Genomic DNA, 19,001 nt, shown 5'->3' with positions numbered 1-19,001 from the left:
TATTTATTTGCACATATGGTGTTGGTGATAGTCTATGAAATTGTAGAATTGAGTAATAGATGTGATTAAAGAATATATTTCTACTGGGGGTGTCCTTTTTCACCTTCATAAACATAATGAACAACAGTTTGTAAATGATGCAAAATGCTAATTAAAAGTTTTAATTTGGCAATCATCTCAGTTTGATTAGGAACAGATGCTGATTATCTGCAGAAATCTAAATGGACCCTTAGAAGGTCTTTCTTATTGCTTAAAATTGACTTGTGGAAGTAAAGTCAAACTGCACCAAAAATGTACAGTTGTTTATGCCCCTTCAGAGCACTGGGGCACTATGATTCTTCCTAAATAGCTTTGTGTACTTCATCATTTGAGTTAAATAGGAACTTTATAGTCCACGGTAAGGCTGAATCCTTCTGTAATAGGTACTATATATGTTCTTTCTGGATGAGGTCCATTCTCTAACTGCTTTGAAAAAGTTATGTGCTTTGAAATGAAAGTTGCAGAAAAGGCTGCAGTAAAGATGTGATGAATAAAAATATTCTTCCTAATCTAGCTGAAAGCAGCTGGACAGCGCTTGGAATACAGTCTGAATCCTGAGGCAGATGTTCTGCTGTAACTCTGGATTTCTGAAGTAAAATTGAAATGGCAGCTGTGCCAAAAATGTAGTGGAAAATAGGATCTTGTACACCAGGCTCTTCAGCTTAAGGTAGAAGAAGTGGAAAGGGGACCCACACTACTTGTCTGATAATGTGCTTTGGCACTCAGTAATTGACCAGGTCATACTTGACTGCCATTTATCTAAAGGCTTGGAAAAGGTGAAAAAAATAGCAAATCCTAACCTTATCCTTATAGATTTTCAGTTTTCAGCAGTTGATAATTTTGGATTCTTGGAAGAAACTTAGTATAGACAAGCAGAAAGGTGTCATCAAGTGTCTCCTCATTTTTCTATAAATATTTTAGACATTCTTTTGGGGAATGAGAAAAGAGAAAATTGGGAAATAAATAGTGTATTTGTTAAAATGATGCCCATATGTCGTACAAGAAGAAATTTGGTTTTGACTAATCGGTGTTCTTTCTTTAAGTAGTGGATGAAGTTAATAATGTTTGAAAAATGATTTTTTTTTTTTTTTTTACATAGCAGTGAATGCAGTAGCTTTGGAGACGTTTATATTGTTCTTTAATACAGCAGCATAAAAGCTGATAGGATAGTTTCTGCAGGATCTAATTACTCTGCAAGTAGAATTTACTATCTGCTGTTTTGGACATAAGCTTCAGAAAATGGTCTGCCAACTTTGAAACACTCTTCCTGGCCAATCCTGTGATTGAATGTAGAGAAACATTTGTTAACAAGTTTCTTTAAAATTGCATCTGATGTTATTATCCTGATTTGTAAATGAGAGAAAACTTGTTGATGTATTTATCAGAAGGATCTCTATTTAACAGAAGAGTCTTCTGTTAGCTCTTCAGTCATGTGTGACTCTAACATGTATATGTTAGTGTTTCTTGGTATATCTGTAGTAATTTTTTGTTCAGCTTTCCTTTGAATGGATATAGGGAAATGTGTGTCAGGAATGTAGGAGACTGAACCTGTATCACTGAGTTTCTCTGTGATTATGAATTAGCTGCATAGTGAGGCAGATCATAAAATTTTCTTTCGGTACCCACTCTTGACTCTAAAAAAAAAAGCCCAAACAATGTTTCAATTGATGGATAAGGATAGATAATAATTCCAAGTGCTGTCCTTTATATTTTTAGTATGCCAGCAAGCTGAACTTGAGCTAAAATAACAAGTTGTAGTACTTTAGAAGATAAAATTTTCTTCTTAATTAATTTGTGCTTGGCCAAAATGAAGTTGATAATCATCAGGTTTGTGAATGACAGATTTATGAGCATCTGGAATGTCTTCTTTAAGGCTCTTCATCCTTTTAATTGGTAGGAGAGCTGGGAATGGTGTCCTTTGCTAATCAAACTAGTATTCATTAACTGGCTGATTACACTTTAAATTTATATTCTCAAATTTAATGGTATCTAGGTTAGTACTTTGGTATTCTAGTGCTAGCTTAGTTTTTAGTGTGATGTGTGGCAATGGAGAAGATTGATTAGGAAATTATTATTATTTCTGCTTCATGCCTAGAGTTACAATTTAGCAAAGTATAGATTGACATTTGTTTTTGGGAAGGGTGTTATGCCACCTGAGTACCAGATGCTCAGTGACTGAAAGCAAATTTTAGGAAGTTCACTTTCTAAGGACACCAGTGACATATGCACATAAATACTGGAAGCTGAGTCTTGGAAAAGGAAAGGACTTGTGAATGGAGTTCTTGTTCCTTACTGGGAGACTTAGAAACAGTAAAACTAAATAGTTGCACATATATAGCAGTATAATGTGTGCATGCATCTTTATCTCTTCATTAAAACAGAGCAGGGATATCAAATTTATTTTGAAGTTTTTGGACTACCTCACTGACTGTGTTTGTTTAACCAAGCCCTGCATATTAAATTATTCATATTTTAATCTAAATTTATGTGTCTTTGTGTTTCCAGGACAGTTCTGTAATTAAAAGTCAACGAATAAACTGCACATAGAAAGCAAGAAAACTAGAAATAGTGCAACTTGTCCTGGGTACTTGTTTCTTTCCCTTCCTCTCTTTTTCTGTCTTTCATTTTTCCTAAGTCTCAGAAATTTACTATGAATTGTGGAATTGTTTCAAGCTGTGGTACCTGACCCATGTCACTGAAAAAGGAAGATCCTTTTCCTGGAGTTTATTGCTTATGCAAAGCAAAGTCTGACATGGGGATAAGCAGCTTACTAAAGTGCCTACAACAAAAAGGCAAAACTAGTGAATTGTTTTCTGTGAGGTGAGTTTAATCAGTTCTGTGTGGAAGGTCAGATGAAGACCATGTGAGACCTTTAGAAGTATTCTCTCTCTGTATATATATATATTTAATATTTTGAGCAACACAGTGTTTTATCTGGTGAAGGTCACCAAGTTCTGTCAGAAGTTAAGCAGCCTGTTTATCTTTCCAATCTCAGTTAGAATCCTAAATGCTGTATTTAAGTGTATCTAATTTTTTAATGATTATTGGAATATGTTTTTGCAGGTGCTATTTTAGGATGAAATTAATAAATATACAAACTGTAGTACTCTTACTTAAATAATTAAAACCCCCAAAAACAACAGTAAAAAAGAAGCTTTTCTAGCTTATTTGAACCAAGAAAAACTGGGATACGTGTTTCATGATACACTACAAGTAGTGTATTTGTTTGCATTGCACCTTCAGTCAATTTGACATGAAAATGTCATTAATCGTTAATCTTTAGTGAAATCATTAATGCCAGTGGAAGGTTATTTTTCATGTTCCAGTCTTTAGGGAAGCCAGTTTTATTTTTGAATGCAATCTGGACTCATCTTCCAGCTTTAGTTAGGGGCTAGGATTATCCTTGTTTCTTCTTCCTCTTTCTCTCTATTAGCTGAAAACATGAAGGCAATGTGAATTTGGTGAAAAGGCAAGGAGTAAAGTGTTTGTGGGGCTGCTGAATGTTTGCCCAACCTATAAGATTCTGGAGACTGTAAAAAGTATATTATTTAACAGCTTTATGTATATCATTTATGTATATAATAAATAGTGCTTTGCAATAATATTTGTGTTTGTTTAAAAAATACAATTTCTGATAAAACTGCATTTTGGTAACACTGTCCACAGTCTTATCTAAATCTTTAGTAATGGTGCATGAACCTGTTTTTTGTGAGGGTTCACCAGGATCACTTTTACCCCAACAATGTTAAATTGTTTCCTAGTGACATGCAAGAAAATCTAAAATGACTGTCACTATGTCTGTACAAAATTCATATGGTCAAATTACTAATAAAGAAGGATGTAGACAAACTTGTGAAGCTTGGAATAAATCTCCCTTGAAATAAAGTGTAGTACTGAAAGAAAAAGTTTCGTTGATGAAATTGAGCTAATTGAGCTAATTTGTTGTTAATTGAGCTAATTTGTTGTGGAAGAACAAATAAGGAAGGAATCCTTGCCTTTCCCTCTTCTTGTTCTCCCCCCAGTATTGCTGGCCTGTCTGTAAAACAGTTTCTGGACTCCTTCAATAGCTCTCTGAAAAAAAATCCGCCACTCTGTCCTTGGCTTGATTTGGTGAAGTTATTTTTAGTAAGATATCCTAGAAGAAATAATGGAATTGTAACCACCATTGCTATAGCAAGTGTTGTACTGTTTTAATTTGATCAGTGTATTTATACAGTCAGTGAGGGTTTGGAATGACACGGTGGACAGGTTCTCCTAAGGAAGTTCTACTAAGAATGCATAAAACTGTTATATTTGAAAATAGAAGCCACTATTTTGGAATTAAAATGAAAACTTAGGTCTCCGATAGGTGAAAAGCAGGCTTGCGGGCTGATGCAGTGACTTAGACTTACACTTACTTAGACAAGAAATACATCATCTGGAAGGAATATTGGAGTTTTGATACGACTGTGAAATTTGTATATAGTTTCAGTGTGTCATGTTTGAAAAGCAGGAATTTTTCAAAGTCTAGCAAGAAGATTGCTAATGAGAGTATTTTATAGAAAGTATTTTCTTGTTCAATTAACAGAAACACATTTAATTGTTTTGATACAGCTACTTTGTTAAAGAAGAATGCTTTCTTTACAGGCTGCTGAGCTTTACATTTTTACATGCAGAAATATAATGCTGTTGTGTATTTCCTCTCTCTTCAAAGCTACATTCTTCTGTGTTACTGGCATCTTTATTATTATTTTTTAAAGCTGGTTTTCCTGAGAGAGTACTACAGATTACATGAAGATGCAGACAGGGTAACCGTAAGCTTTCTCAGCATTGCTGCGTTGGCTATTTCATATGCATATATCAAAACACTGTTTTTCACTAAGCTACTCCTCCAGGTTTGAAATTGTCCTTCTTATGACTTCCAAGAGAAGTGGTTTTTAAAATTTTCTTGGGTTTTTCAATTGAGAAGGAAAAAAGTTTTGTTTAAATGCCCATTTAACTGCATATCACTGTTGGTCAACCAACAGTGGTTGGTCAACCAACTGTTGGTCTCTGCTCCGTTCAGAGAATAAAACGGCTTAAGCACATCCCTTCCCATGGAGAAGAAAGACATTGGGTGACTTAATCTTGCATTTGGAGTCTGTGCATCTATTGCATGTGACGGTCTGGGCTTGGTTCCTGACTAGTCTCTAAAAACTACCTTGATTGCAACCTTGTATTAGTGTTCACTGTAGATATTGGACCACACATCCAGTTTATGGAGAGCAGTGTCACACAGCATGTTATGATTTGGTGACACTTCTGTCCATCTATGTTTTCAGAAGGTATTCTGCTTTCCTTAATATTTTGATTCTTTTCAGCTAGGGACTGCTCCCATTATACTTAATCAAAAGCATGTTATGCAGATGTGTGCAGATTTGGGTGCCACAATATAAGAAAGATCTAAAGTTATTAGAGAGTGTCCAAAGGAGGGTCATGAGAATGGTGAAGGGCCTTGAGGAGAAGTTGTATGAGGAGCGGCTGAGGTACTTGGTCTGTCCAGCCTGGATGAGACTGAGTTGCAGTCTGCAACTTCCTCATGATGGGAAGAGGAGGGGCAGACACTGATCTCTTCTCTGTGGTGACGGTGACAGGACCCAAGGGAATGGCCTGAAGTTGTAACAGGAGGTTTAGGGTGGAAATTAGGAAAAGGTTTTTCACCCAGAGGGTGTTTGGTCACTGGAACAGGCTCCCCAGAGAAGCTGTCGCAGCACCTGACAGAATTCAGGGAGTGTTTGGACAGTGCTCTCAGGCACATGGGCTGTCCTTTGGGCTGTCCTCTGCTAAGCCAGGAAGTGAGCTTCATGATCTTGGTGGGTCCCTTCCAATTCAGCATATTCTGTGATTCTATGATGTGTATTTATATATATGCACTATAAAGTTTTTTTATTAGGAAACAGTGTGATTTTAAAATACTTCTAGTTGTTAAGTTAGAGCATTGCTGCTTTACTTACTTGCTTCAAGAACTTACTTGTTTCAAGAGCACTAACACTTAGAGGACAATAAAGATACCATTATTCTCGCTCCTTAGAAAAAGAAAGTTAAATTCCTTTATATAAGATTAGATAGAGTTTTGTTAAATCTGTATTTAAAAATAAGCTGAAACTGTTGTTTTTTGTTAAAATCTGATTAAGTCCTTATTAATTGCCATTTATTCATCTTGCTTTGTTTTAATGCGTATCTAGAGACAAACAAAGATTGTCATAAGTTTTATTTTAGAGAAGTTGACTTGTGTGGTTTACAGTTCTTGTTAAAATTGTTGCTTAAAGTATTTGTCATGTAAAATCTGCCCTTCTGTTTCAGAGGGGAGGTTGCTTAACACTATTGACTACTAGTGTTTTGTTGGTTTCTGCTTGATTAATTATTAGTGATCACTTGCTGAATATGTAGCTCTTTTTCTCTTTTCAACTAAACTGATAATAGTGCAGGTTAAGCAATATTTTAGCTCATGGTAATAAAATAAAAAATGCCTTATCCTAAAGTCTTTTAACATTTTTAAAACCAATTCTTAATTTTTAGATTGGTGAAGACCTGAAAAAGGAATTGGCTAATGAGCTGAGTGCGTCAACCCCTGGCTTCAGTCTGGCTACAGTAAAAGAACAAATGTTTTATAAGGTAAGTAAAAATTGCTGAGTCCCACAGATATGCATTCATTCTCTCTCAATTAAATGCAAAGTTACTAATTTTAATTTTACCTAATAGTCACAGTAAATCCAAGTACCTAAAAGACTAATGGGAGTTTCTCTATTTCACATGGGTATAAGGGTGGAGAGAGGGACTGGGAAAACGAAGGAACCTTTGAACTACTAATATTGTCTTCTGTCCTCTTCTGCCATCCCTTACTTTTGCCACAAAAATGATCTTAAGTTTTAATGTTTCCCAGATAAATGACTTGATTTAACTGGCTGTCGGGATTGTTCAGGATGGAGACATTCTCAAACATCTATTGCTGAAATTAGGTTTGGTGTGACTGTATTAGTCAGAAATCGGTTTTGCAAGAGAGCAAGGGGAGAGGAAAACATTTGTAATGTGTCCCACGGATTCTTTGGAGTAAAGTTGGTTGGGTTCCAGATCAGTTTGCAAAACCTTCTGTATGTAGCTTACATACAAATCAAATATTTCCAGATGTTTGAAACAGAAATCCATTTTCAAATATTGAAGTGATGCAAAGTTACATAATTGGGTCAATACTTGTAGACACAAACTTTGAAGTAGCTTATTTTGCCTAGTTGCTTGACTTTCTGTAAGCAAGCAATATTTTCCCACCAAAATAATGATTAGCCATTCCTAAATCAACATTTAATTTCACAGTCTTTGAGTTTTGTCTGGAGATGTGTTAAAAGATAGAAAATGACTTAAAGCTTTACTGACCCGTCTTCAGTCTTAGGGCTGTAAACATTGTTACTGTTTTATTTTGCTATTCCACAATGTGGGTTTTTCTTCTTTCTCAGGTTGGACTTGCAGATGCTGTGGATTTATTTAGAGCCAGAAGAGTATTTATTAAAGATGGCTTTGCCTATGTGCCATTTAAGGAGATTGATGTGATTGTTTTGAACAACTATAGAACAAAATTGTCTAAAGCACTGGCGGTAAGTCAGATAAAGTCTGATTTTTACAACTCTCGTTGTATGGTTTGCTGACACTTGTGGACAATAGCCTTCTTGGGCTTTAAGTTTATGTGCTTCCAACTGGAGAATACCAGAAACCTTACTACAAATACTGGCAGCACTAAAAAATGTTCATTGTGAGCTGAGTGTTCATTAATTTCAAATGGTATTTAGCAATTTGTGCTAGAGGATTTTAGAAACTGTTTCTCACAGAGATAGTGTTTTTTCTACTCCTATCTGTCTTTCCTCCCACAACATTTTGCAACAGCTTTTTGTTGGAACAAGTGAAATAGTGGTGGGTTTTTACTCTGTTCTGTTGGTAAGAACTGAGATTAGCTCACTTGATTAGAGCATGGTGCTAATAATGCCATGGTCATGAGCTCAGTCTCTGTACAGGTCACCCACTTAAGAGTTGGGCTTGATGGTCCTTGTGGGCCCCTTTTAACCCTGTTGAGTTCTGTGAGCTCAAATGAGGATAATCCAGAATATGTCAGGCATATTTACATATCTCATATGCAAAAGGTAAAGTTTTTGTTGTATGAACATTTGAGTTACCATATCTAGTTAGGACATGTGTGGTAAACACTATGTGAGTGTCCTGTTAGTAATTCGGTGATCGGCTCAGGAATTGCTTGTTTTACAATATGAGGATCTTTGCAGGCTGTAAAAGTGGGTGATCATGTCTAATGCACAAAATATTTATTCCTAGAAAATGCAGCATTGAATAACATGAGGGCAGTTTGGATTGCTTTTCAAAAATGTTTTCAAAGCCTTGTATAACAATGCTAAGGTTGACACGAACATTTAGTAAACTATGAGTAGGAAGCAAAAATGCATTCCTTTATCAAATTACAAAATTAGCATACTGCAGTCTTATCAATTTTGAATATAACTGGAGTCTGTGGAATTATTTAATGTACAGTGAAAATTGTGATAATCTTATGTGAATATTTTCATTATAACTCTTTAACAGAACTGCAACTGGAGATGTCTGTATTTGAGTTGATGCATAATGTTTTTGCTGAAAGCTGATAACACTTGTGTGGGATTTAAAAAGAAAGAACATATTCTACAGAAATGTGGCTAAATATGCAGGTTATCTGCATCCAGTCAAAATACTTTTTAGAAGCTTTGTGAACTACTGAAATTTGCATCTTTTCTGAATAGCTGAGAAGTCTGAAAAACAGTAAGAACTGCAGTGAGTAGGCCCTGACTTAGTTTGAGCAGAAATCTGAGAACACACATGCTATCTTACATATTAATTTCACCCAGATGGCTTTCTTAAAGCCAACTGATTTGTAGTAAAGAAGTACTTCTTTATGTTATACTTTGTAGTCATGGTTTAGAAATTTGAACACTCATGACCTAGGAAAATTATCTTCTACAGAACTGCTGTATTTGAAGTTATTGTGATGCTTTGGGTTCTCATTAGTCTTTTAACATATAAGCTTTGTTTATTAAAGTTCACCATATTTTCTATGTAAGGGATTTCTGTTGTATTCCAAAGCTCCTAATTGAACTTGGGGGGTTTTGATTACTAATTTAGTTTGAGAAACTGTATTTAGTAAACTATTTCAGCTAATTTTAGCCAGCATGGTGCACTGCTGAGAGATGCTAGGGATATTATTGAGTCTTTGGAAATGAAGGCCAGAGTTCCAGCATGTTTTACAGAGGTCAGTCTAATGTTAACTTTGTTACACCAGCGGCTTAATTGAAGTGTGATACTTGGTGCCTGGATACTTAGTGTAGTTTTCACTGGAACAAAACTATAAACATCAAAACTGTAAGAATACACTTTTAAAGAAAGGATTGTGTATATATAATTCCGAAGGATTTCCTCAGCCATATCTGAAGAGGCTGAAGTTATGACGATAGCACAATTCAAGTATTGTTTGTGGAAAGAAGTTGTTGACATACTATTTGATCTAGGCCCAAATTCTGCAAGTACAGCCGGTTTAGTTCTGCTTTTGTAGGACATGGATGCTTTTTTGTGTCTGCTGCAAAGGAGAAATCAGCCAAGAGAAATATGTTTCATTTCAGTCACTCTGGTGATATAGAGGTCATCATGACTTTGCACAGAAGTTGTGCATCATGGCCAGACTTAATTAAGAAGTAATAAAGCTTTGAACATCATCACCTGTTTTGTTATTTAATTTGTCTCTTAATGAATATATCTGATAACATTACCCCTTTGGTAAGCATTACTTCTGTGTTCTTTTGGGAGTATGTTTTAGTGGTTTTGCAGCATCTGGGTGTTCACACTTTGTTCTCAGCATTTTCTAGTGGACAATCCTTGTGTTAGAATTTGCGAATTAAAGACTGTAATGGTGTGATAATTTGAATTAGGCTTGAATGCTATTTCTAAAGAAGTGATTTGTAAAATTAGGGTTAAAATTGTATATTTTGTTAGATATTTTGACTTCACTGAGTTAAAAATTGTCTGGATGGCTGGGTCCCAACTGTGATGGTGAATGGGGCCTCATCCAATTGGTGTCTGGTCATTAGTGGTTTTCCCCAGGGCTCAGTGTTGGGCCTAGTCCTGTTTAACATCTTTACTGATGATCTAGATGAGGGAAACAAGTGCACTCTTAGTAAATTCATATATGGCATCAAGTTGGGTTGGCGTGTGATCTGCTGGAATGCAAGAATCCTCTGCAGATCTGGATCTGGGCAGGCTGGATAGATGGGTGGAGATGAGTTATATGAGGGTCAACAAAGCCAAGTGCTGGATCAATATTTGGGTCACAACACCCCCAGGCAGTGCCAAAGCTGGGAGTAGAGTGACTGGGAAGCTGCCCAGCAGAAAAGCCCTGGGGGTGCTGGTTGACAGCAGCTGGACATGAGCCAGCAGTAAGCCCAGGTGGCCAAGAAGGCCAATGGCATCCTGGCCTGTGTCAGCAATAGTGTGGCCAGCAGGAGCAGGGCAGGGATTGTCCCCCTGTACTCAGCACTGCTGAGGCCACACCTGGAGAGCTGGGTCCAGTTCTGGCCCCTCACTGTGAGAAAGACATTGAGGGGCTGGAGTGGGTCCAGAGAAGAGCAATGGAGCTGGTGAAGGGTCTGGAGCACAAGTCCTGTGAGGTGCAGCTGAGGGAGCTGGGGGTGTTTAACCTGAAGAAATGGAAGCTCAGGGGAAACCTTATTATTCTCTACAACTGCCTGAAAGGAGGTTGTAGCAAGGTTGGTGTCTGTTTCCAGGCAGTTTGTGATGGGATAAGAAGACATAGCTTCAAGCTGCACCAGGGGAGGGACAGATTGGACATCAGGAGGAATTTCTTCACTGAAGAAGTGATTAGATATTGGAGTGGGCTTCCCAGGGAGGTTGTGGAGTCGCTGTCCCTGGAGGTGTTTAAAGAAAGACTGAACATAGCACTTGATGGCGTGGTCTATTTGATTGAGGTGGTGTTTGGCCATAGGTTAGACTTGATCATCTCACAGGTCTTTTGTAATGTAATTGATTCCGTGATTCTGGGACTTTGGGCAATTTTTCTGGTTTTGACACTGCTGTATACTTCTTAATGGACAAAATATCCTGGTTATAGATATTGGAGAGAGAGTTTTTCAAGCATGTAGTTTCTTACAGCTCTCATTAGTGGTGCAGTTTTTCAGTGTTAAAGCACCAGGGTTTTCAAGTAGGGTTTGTTTGTGCAGTATCATTGATTATTTGTGCTTGATCCATGCTTTGCTTCATGGAGTTTATTTGGTGGTACTCTAAGCAGTAACATGCGCAGGTTTTTGGAAGGACTTATGCCTATGCAGGAGTGATATTATGATGGAGGCTTGCCCTGTCTTTTCCAAGGTGCTCTGAAATTGTACACCTTATAGGACTGTGCTGTGCTAAAGATGCTCTTCCTAGATCTTCAAAGCACTGAAAAATTTGGATGGTTGCCCAGCCTTGTTACATTGTTCACTGTGTTGCAGATACATGTCACCATTCTGCATGTTAGAGTGATTCTGGTTTTGGGTTGTAAGGGAGGAGTAGAATGAGAGTGAATTGATGTGTTGACGCTGAGCTTTGAAAGAACAGTAAATAATTCATAGTACTGACTTTAAAAAAAAGTTTTATGTTGACACTGGCAGAAATTCAGTTCAGTCAGTTATGCTTTAATCACTTACTAGTCAAGCCCATGAAGCATTCAGATGTTCTCTTTCATCATTTAAAAACAAGTTTAACTTCCCAACTGTGACTATTTCTTGGGGCTTTAAATAAGAGGAGTTGGTATTAGTCAGGCCTTCCTGGCAGTTCCAAGTACAACTGAAGAGGTTCATTTTATGTGCAAAATCAATACTGCAAAGGTCTTCTTCATGTATTCTCTGACCCGTTTGATAGTAAATAATTTCCTCATGCCATTAATGATGATTAAACTGTAGAAAGCTTAAACATTTTCTGTAACATGTAAGCTGTAATGTTAGCTCAACAATTGTTTTATAATGTAACACAATTTAAATTCATAGAAGTTTGCTTAATGTTTTATTCATGAGGGTTTCATTGTGTTTACACTAACATACAAAATTATGCATCTCATATTTGAGGAAAGTAGTTTTAAATCTTGGGGTTTTTTTTAAAAATGAGAAGATTTAGCTTAGTGTCATGGCTCAGAGCCACAGACCCATATCAGAGCTGTATTGGACTCAGTACTGCACAAAAGAGTATTGCTCCAGAGAAATCTGAAGTGGGACAAAAGGGGGAGAAGATGGAAGAAGCAGCTGACACATGGATACAGGATGAAAGGAGGAGCCCACACTGGAGCAGGTGGAGAGTTCCTGAAGGAGCCACAGCCTGTGGAGAACCCATGCTTAAGCATTTTTGTTTTCCTGAAGGACTTCATCCCACGGAGGAAGCCCATGCCAGAGCAGGGGGAATTGTGAGCTGCAGGAGCTGTGGAGAGGAGCTGTTCTGGACCCATCACAGCTGCCCCTGGTGCCCTGGGTGGGAAGTGTGGGAATCTCGGGTGAAGGAGCACAGTGCAGCTGATGAGAGAGGGAAACAAAGGTGTCATCTTATTTGTCTCTGCTCCTCACTACCTGAGTCTAATTGACAGTAAATGACGTTAATTTCTCTCACGTTGAGTCTGTTTCACTTGCAGAGGTAATTGTTTATCCATTTCCCTGTCTTTATCAGCATCATTTGGCCCTTAGTTTGGGGTGAGTTATCTATGGCTGTTCTTCTAATATTTTGTCATGAGGCTTGTAGTTCTGTTGATGCTGGAGGAAAGGAGGCTCAGCACTCTGGTTCCAGCTCACACAGCCATGTTAGCTTCTGTGTTTCCTGGGCTCTTTCTCTAAAACAGCTCCCTGATAAATTCAAGATATGGGGATCCTAGATACTGAAAAACCTGATTCTGACTGGCATGCTTCCAGTGGTGTTTGAATAAAATAGATTGAATCTTTGTCATTTTACCTTAATGAACATTATGTTCAGAAAATGCTTCATCTTAAATTTTAGTAATTTTTTGAATATATTCTAAAGCCATAAGGTGATGCTTGAGAATGTGTAAATATTCCTGCTGTGTGAGCTTTTATGGTGTGTTGAAGAGTTTATATTACAAAGACTTGTAATTATCTATGCTAGCATAACTGAGCCATAGATTTATCATACTTGTATTTAAATACTGCCCCTTTTTTGCCTAGCAATTGAAGTAATAACTTGCCTGGTCTCTGAATTACTGCAAAAAAGTTGCTTTTGTGAAAACACTTTGTCAGAACATCATATAAGATCTTAATATTTGCAAATTAAAATAAAACCTAGAAATAGCACTAATTGGTGCCATAAGAAATTGATTCCAATATTAATACGTACAATCTCCATAAAGCATTTTTCTTCCTAATTTAATACCTGCATTTTTTTACTTTGTCAGATTACACAAGATAATATTTCAAAATGTCTACAGATAAAATTGTTAGGTGTTGAAGTTGCAAAGGGAAGAGCTCACTGGTCTAATTTTGTATATTTTTTCTTGATTCCTTTCCTGGTTAGCAGATAATCTTTTTTTTAAAAACAATTAGAAATGAGAATCAAATAAATTGCATTGCTAATATTTGTAATGATTTGTCTTATAAAATTAAATATGCTAAATAATATACTAAAATAAATATGCTATTTTGGTTGACTTGTACCATAGGTACAAAGAGCCTCCTAATTCAGAAAAGTATCAGTATACATAGCACCATCTGTGAAACATTTTCTTTCTAAAACACCTACTTTTTAAGCAGTGGAGCAGAAGGGTTTATGTGATGGCATTAATGTTTAGAAAGTATGATTGATGATGGTCTTGTCACTTGAAATTCATTTCAGGTATTGTGTTCCCAGTGTTAACTTAAAGTAATTCACTGTAACATAAATGGATGATTTTTATAATATGCACATACAAGGTTAGTAAGGTAATAACTTAGGCAGTGTAAGGTAAACGTGATTACAATGACTTTGTCCTCTGAATCTCTCAGGTAAAATTTGCAGTGAGAATTTTGCAGAGAAGCAGCTGGTCTTCATTTCTGAGTATTACAAGGTCATTGTCTAAGGCATAGGTCAACTGAATAAAATGGTGATATTTTGAGTGGGAGAAGTGATAGTCAGGGAAATTATTTAGATTGTGTGTGGGTCAAGAGAAGACTAAAACTTGTATGTGGACTTGTTACTGGACTTTTCTTTGTAGCTTTTTTTTTGGCTGTTGTCCCATTGCTGTCTGTTTTCTAAAATACATCCTTCAGTGTTTTATCTCCTCTACTAATGGAAGTACATGTGTTCCTTTTAGAGACCACATAGATTGCTAGCATAATGTAATTATAAATAGTGTTAGGAGGCTAAATGAAATTTGATTGTATTCAGTATTTTTTCTTTCTGTTTCTTCGCTTGTCTTCTTGCATCTTTCATACAGAGTGTCAGAGTTCAGTACAAAATTTGCAGCATAGACAATTGCTGTGGTCTCTACATAGTCCTGTCTGGTTTGATTTGTATGAAAATGCTTCAGTCTTCAAATCCGCATCAATATTTTATGATAGTCAGGCTAATAAAACAAGTTTTGCAGTATTTAAAGCATGTGGAAGGCTTGCCGACCTAAGTTGTTCCCCAAATTTCAGAAAAAAAATTGGAATATATTATTTGCAAGTACAGTTTTATTTCTATGTTATGTGGTAGATGTGATAACCTGAAAACTCATCAGTTAATATGGCACCTGTTAAATATCATTTATTATATGCTGGTAACAGTAATTTGTGAATGATGCACTTTAGTCAGTGAGAAAGAACTGTAATGGCTTATGCAGCTGGTGAGTAAATGGAAGTCTGTATCTCAGGATGACACTATGTTACAAATTGTATTTTTCCTGATAATTTTCTTATGGTGGCCTGTGACCCACAGCCATTTGCTATGTGATAGCTGTAGCAGTATTTATCTGGAGTTAATTTCATCCTCTGTACTCTGGCTTAGCAAGTTTATGAAGCAGGCAAAAAGAAATGGGTTGAATCACTAAAAATTGCAATCACTACCTCCCCAATTGCATGCTATTTTTTTCCATACATTTTGCAATAAAATATGGAGAATGGCTGTTCTCCTTAGTAAAGTGTTATAATGTCCTAAGCCAAGGAATGTACAATTCACATGTGACATTAGCATGTTCTTTGCCATTGCTACTAATGATAAAGATCAGCTGACCTTTGGGGAAGGGCTGATCTTTAAATCTTAAATCCTTTTTTCAGTCAGAAGAAAAAATGGGAAATGACTCTCAGTAGATCAAAATCAGACATGAAATAAATTGAACACCTTGTAGTCATATCAGGTCTTGGCAGATTAACGTATAGAATCTTTTTTGAGGTTGGAGCACTCCTTTAAGCTGTGAGTGTCAGAGTAAAGTATGCACAGGTTTTATCTCAGCAATGCCTTAGACAAGATGTGTTTAAAAGAATTTCTACTGTAAAACTAATTTTTAAAAGCCCCACTCATTTTACTAATTGCAAAACTCAAGTGTTTTGAGCTCTTTTAAGAAAAAAGTAGCAATTTGCTTTTTGAGCTTATAGAATATTTATTTTCAGACTTTTAAATATAGATGAAGTGAATATTTTTAGAAATGCTCATTACTGTCAGTGTTGCAGCTAATTTCTGAGTGGCCTCATTGTATGACTTCCCATTTTACTGAAGTTTCCCAAAGGATATTTCATGTGTTAAAATATTACTTCTTCAATTAATTGCTAATTTGCATACCTATGCTATAGAGGAAGTGGACTTTTTTTGTAGTTCTTGTCAATGAAGATTATTTGTCAGAATAACTTTTTCCTAGTAATAGGAAAGCAGGGTGTGTTTCAGAGGCAGTATATTTGAACAGAATTTTTGCAATAAAATCACACCCTGGTGTCTTATGGACAGTCTTTATAGGCTATCACTAGAATTCTTGGAGGGCTGTCTTCCTGAAATATTAGAAACACGATTTAGGTTGCAAATATCAGCTGGAGTAGTTAAATTTGGCTGTAGCAGCATTGGGTCTGTTGGTGAATCCTGTCCCCCTCCCTTCCCAGCTGTGGCTTCATTTTGCACCTCTGTCTTGAAAAGGAGCAGGTTCCCTGCTTGGATAATGACTTGTCTCCAGAAAAGCCTCAGGTGCCTCTGCATTGCCTGTGCTCTGCTGCCAGGCTCCTGCTGGATCATCACTTTCCTTCTAGTGGCCATTGACTTACCTGCCTCAGGAGTGCACTGCTGTATCCCTGAATGTTTTGACTGCAGGGATGTTTTAAAGCAGGGTAATCAGTGTCTTGTGCTCAACTGATTCTGCTTGGTCAGTTGATTTGGGGTTTCTTTTGATTGGATTTCCTGTTGGATAATTCCACAGATCCTACGTGAGTTATGTACGTTTGGTAGTGCCAACATACATAAATGCTTTCTATCATCTCACTGGTCTGATGAGATCTCCTCTTAGTGGGGGAGGAGGCAGTAAAGTAGTACAATACAGATATTTTGTACGAATAGATTTTGGAAGGTGATGATGTATTTGGAAGTCTCCAGTTCTATGTGAAATTTTGTAAAATCTTGCATGTGCTCTGTAGATTTTGCAGGGACACTGAATTAGCTGTCCAGTGTCTGAGTTGTAGAAAGGCAAAAAATAAGGTGAAGTATCAGGGAAAAACAGACCAATGAAGATACTCAGTTTCAATTTACATGTAGTTTGTGAAAGATCTTTTAAACTATAATTTTTTCTGTGTTTATGTAAACAAATTCCTTTTCATGTAAATACTAGTATTTCTCTGTTTGTAAGGGTTGATGTTTAATTTAAATAATCTGTACTCTTGAACAAATATCAGAAAGCAAAGGTCTTTTTATTACCATCTGTCACAAGTTAAGTAAAATGACATGGTTTATTAATGACTGCAGCCTTTGTTATATGTACACATGAAAAAAATGGATTAAATTTGGATGTACTGCTTAGAGCTTTTTAAGTAACAGAAAAACCCATGAGTTTTTCCTGTTATTTTTTGTAGTTATTTTGTAGATAGCGAAGTGAGGTGAAGGTTGTTCTGTTACTGGATTTCTTAATCCCAAACATTATTTGTGTTTATTTTTACTCCCATCCTTTTGATTTCTAGACAGTAAAAATAAAATGAAATGTGGAAATCCCAGCACACTGGCCCCCATCCTCTCTCTTAAAAACTGAAGTATGCATCAGGAGAATCTTCTTTTGGGTGAAAATGTAGAGTTACTTTTTTTCAAAATAAGTAGAATGCCACCAGTTGTCAAAGTGAATGAATAAAACTATTAATCACTTCTTACTCCAGATGACAGGCTTTTAAAGTAATTTTTGGAAGAGTTCAGTCTCCCAGGCACTATTGTAGGATGCTAGGTATGTGACACCCTGTGTTGACAGAAGAAAAATACCTGTTTTGGGCTTTTTTTTTTTTTTTTTTTTTTTTGCATGAGCATAAACCTGTGCTCTGCTGTTGAGGGATTAAGAAGTAGATGAATGAAAACTCCTGCCCTGCTCCATGCAGGGTGCTCTGCCAGCACTGCTGGCAAATCTATGCAGAGGCTCTGTGAGGGTCATTATGAGCGCTTCTTTCAGGTGGACAACTTTTCCCCAGGCATGAATGCTATTACAAGCAGGAGAAGGATATGAGATATATGAAAAAAAGAAATCCATTTTATATTCTTTCGTAGCATCCTTTGCCTTTGTGACAGTCTAGAAGCTACAGAGAACCTCTCAGGAAAAGAAGCAGCTTTTGTTTTTTATTTTTAAGACCTAGTTCACCACAGAAACATAATACTTTGTATAGCAAATGGCAACATACTCTCATCTGACAAGTGAGTACTCTGAACTCAGAATTAGTTCTGCAATTTTTTTCCTTTTTTTTTTTTTTTCTGAATGTTGGATAGCATTGTTGAACTCTAAGTCACAGTCACCAAGATCTTCTCTGGCCACTGATGTGTGTTCCTTCAGCCACTTAAGTAGCATAGCAAAAGCAACCACAATGGGATTATGTGTGCTGTTGCTTAAACTTTTAGTGCAAGTGTTGTAATTTGGATTGAGTGTAGTTCACACCTAAGCAAACAGTAGGCTCAGTGTATACCAGCAAAGTGCCCTGGCAGCAGAGGTCAACAGTACCTTGGGCTGTGTGGACAGAAGCATAGTAGGTAGGTAGAGAGAACTAATCCCCCCTTTACTTTTCCGCTTAATAGACCACATCTAGAATATTATGTCTAGTTTGGGGACTCACAGCACAAGAAAGATGTTTATAAACTGGGGAAAGTTTTGTAAAATTCTGCCCTCTCTGTTTTCTGCCTGTCCTTACTGCCAAAGTTGAACCTAGTGCTTACCAGATTTTAAGAGCTGTTCTCCAGTGAGTTGGCCATCATCCTGTACCATTCTGTCATAGGTACAGGATTTCTCAGTTGTGCTTAGTGAGTTTCAATTACAATTAGTCACCTAAATTTCTCCTGCAGCCAAGGAATATGGGTGGCACAACACAAGCTCAGGCAACACATGCAGTATAGCACAGTTCAGGCTTGGCTTATTCAGGTTTACTGTAAATGGAATCCTTAGCTGCTTGCATTTTACAATGAGCAGTGGGCTGGTTAGCATCACTCCATTCTTCCAAGAGCTTTTCAGCCATTTAATTTAACCTGGACTGTAAAGTTGCAGCTCAGATACAGGAATCCGGTAACAAAAGTCTTGTTAAAGCTAAGGCAAATGACATCTACTGTTCCTTACTCACAGATGTACTTGTTTTTGTGATATAAGGCAGCCATGTTAGTTAAAAACAAATAAACTATAAGTGCATTTGAAGAATACTAACCTCTATGACTTTCCCAGGGTCTAAAGTGAGACTGCCTGGCCTGTCATTTCCCACTCATCCTTA

At 36.9% G+C, this 19,001-nt stretch overlaps 1 protein-coding gene across 2 annotated transcripts in view; it reads left to right on the top strand.

Moving 5' to 3' along the window:
- The window catches only part of PRIM2 (DNA primase subunit 2), a 93,903-nt gene that overhangs the window by 16,118 nt on the left and 58,784 nt on the right, over window positions 1–19,001 (top strand). For both annotated transcript variants that reach the window (XM_083858283.1, XM_083858284.1), the window contains exons 5-6: window positions 6,577–6,672; window positions 7,509–7,646. In XM_083858283.1, coding sequence (XP_083714409.1) covers window positions 6,577–6,672; window positions 7,509–7,646 — 234 coding nt within the window. The remainder of the gene's footprint in view (window positions 1–6,576; window positions 6,673–7,508; window positions 7,647–19,001) is intronic.

The sequence above is a fragment of the Zosterops lateralis genome (genome assembly GCF_965231275.1).
Source record: "Zosterops lateralis genome assembly, chromosome: 3".
NCBI lineage: Eukaryota > Metazoa > Chordata > Aves > Passeriformes > Zosteropidae > Zosterops > Zosterops lateralis.
This window is presented reverse-complemented; position numbering and strand designations above follow the sequence as displayed.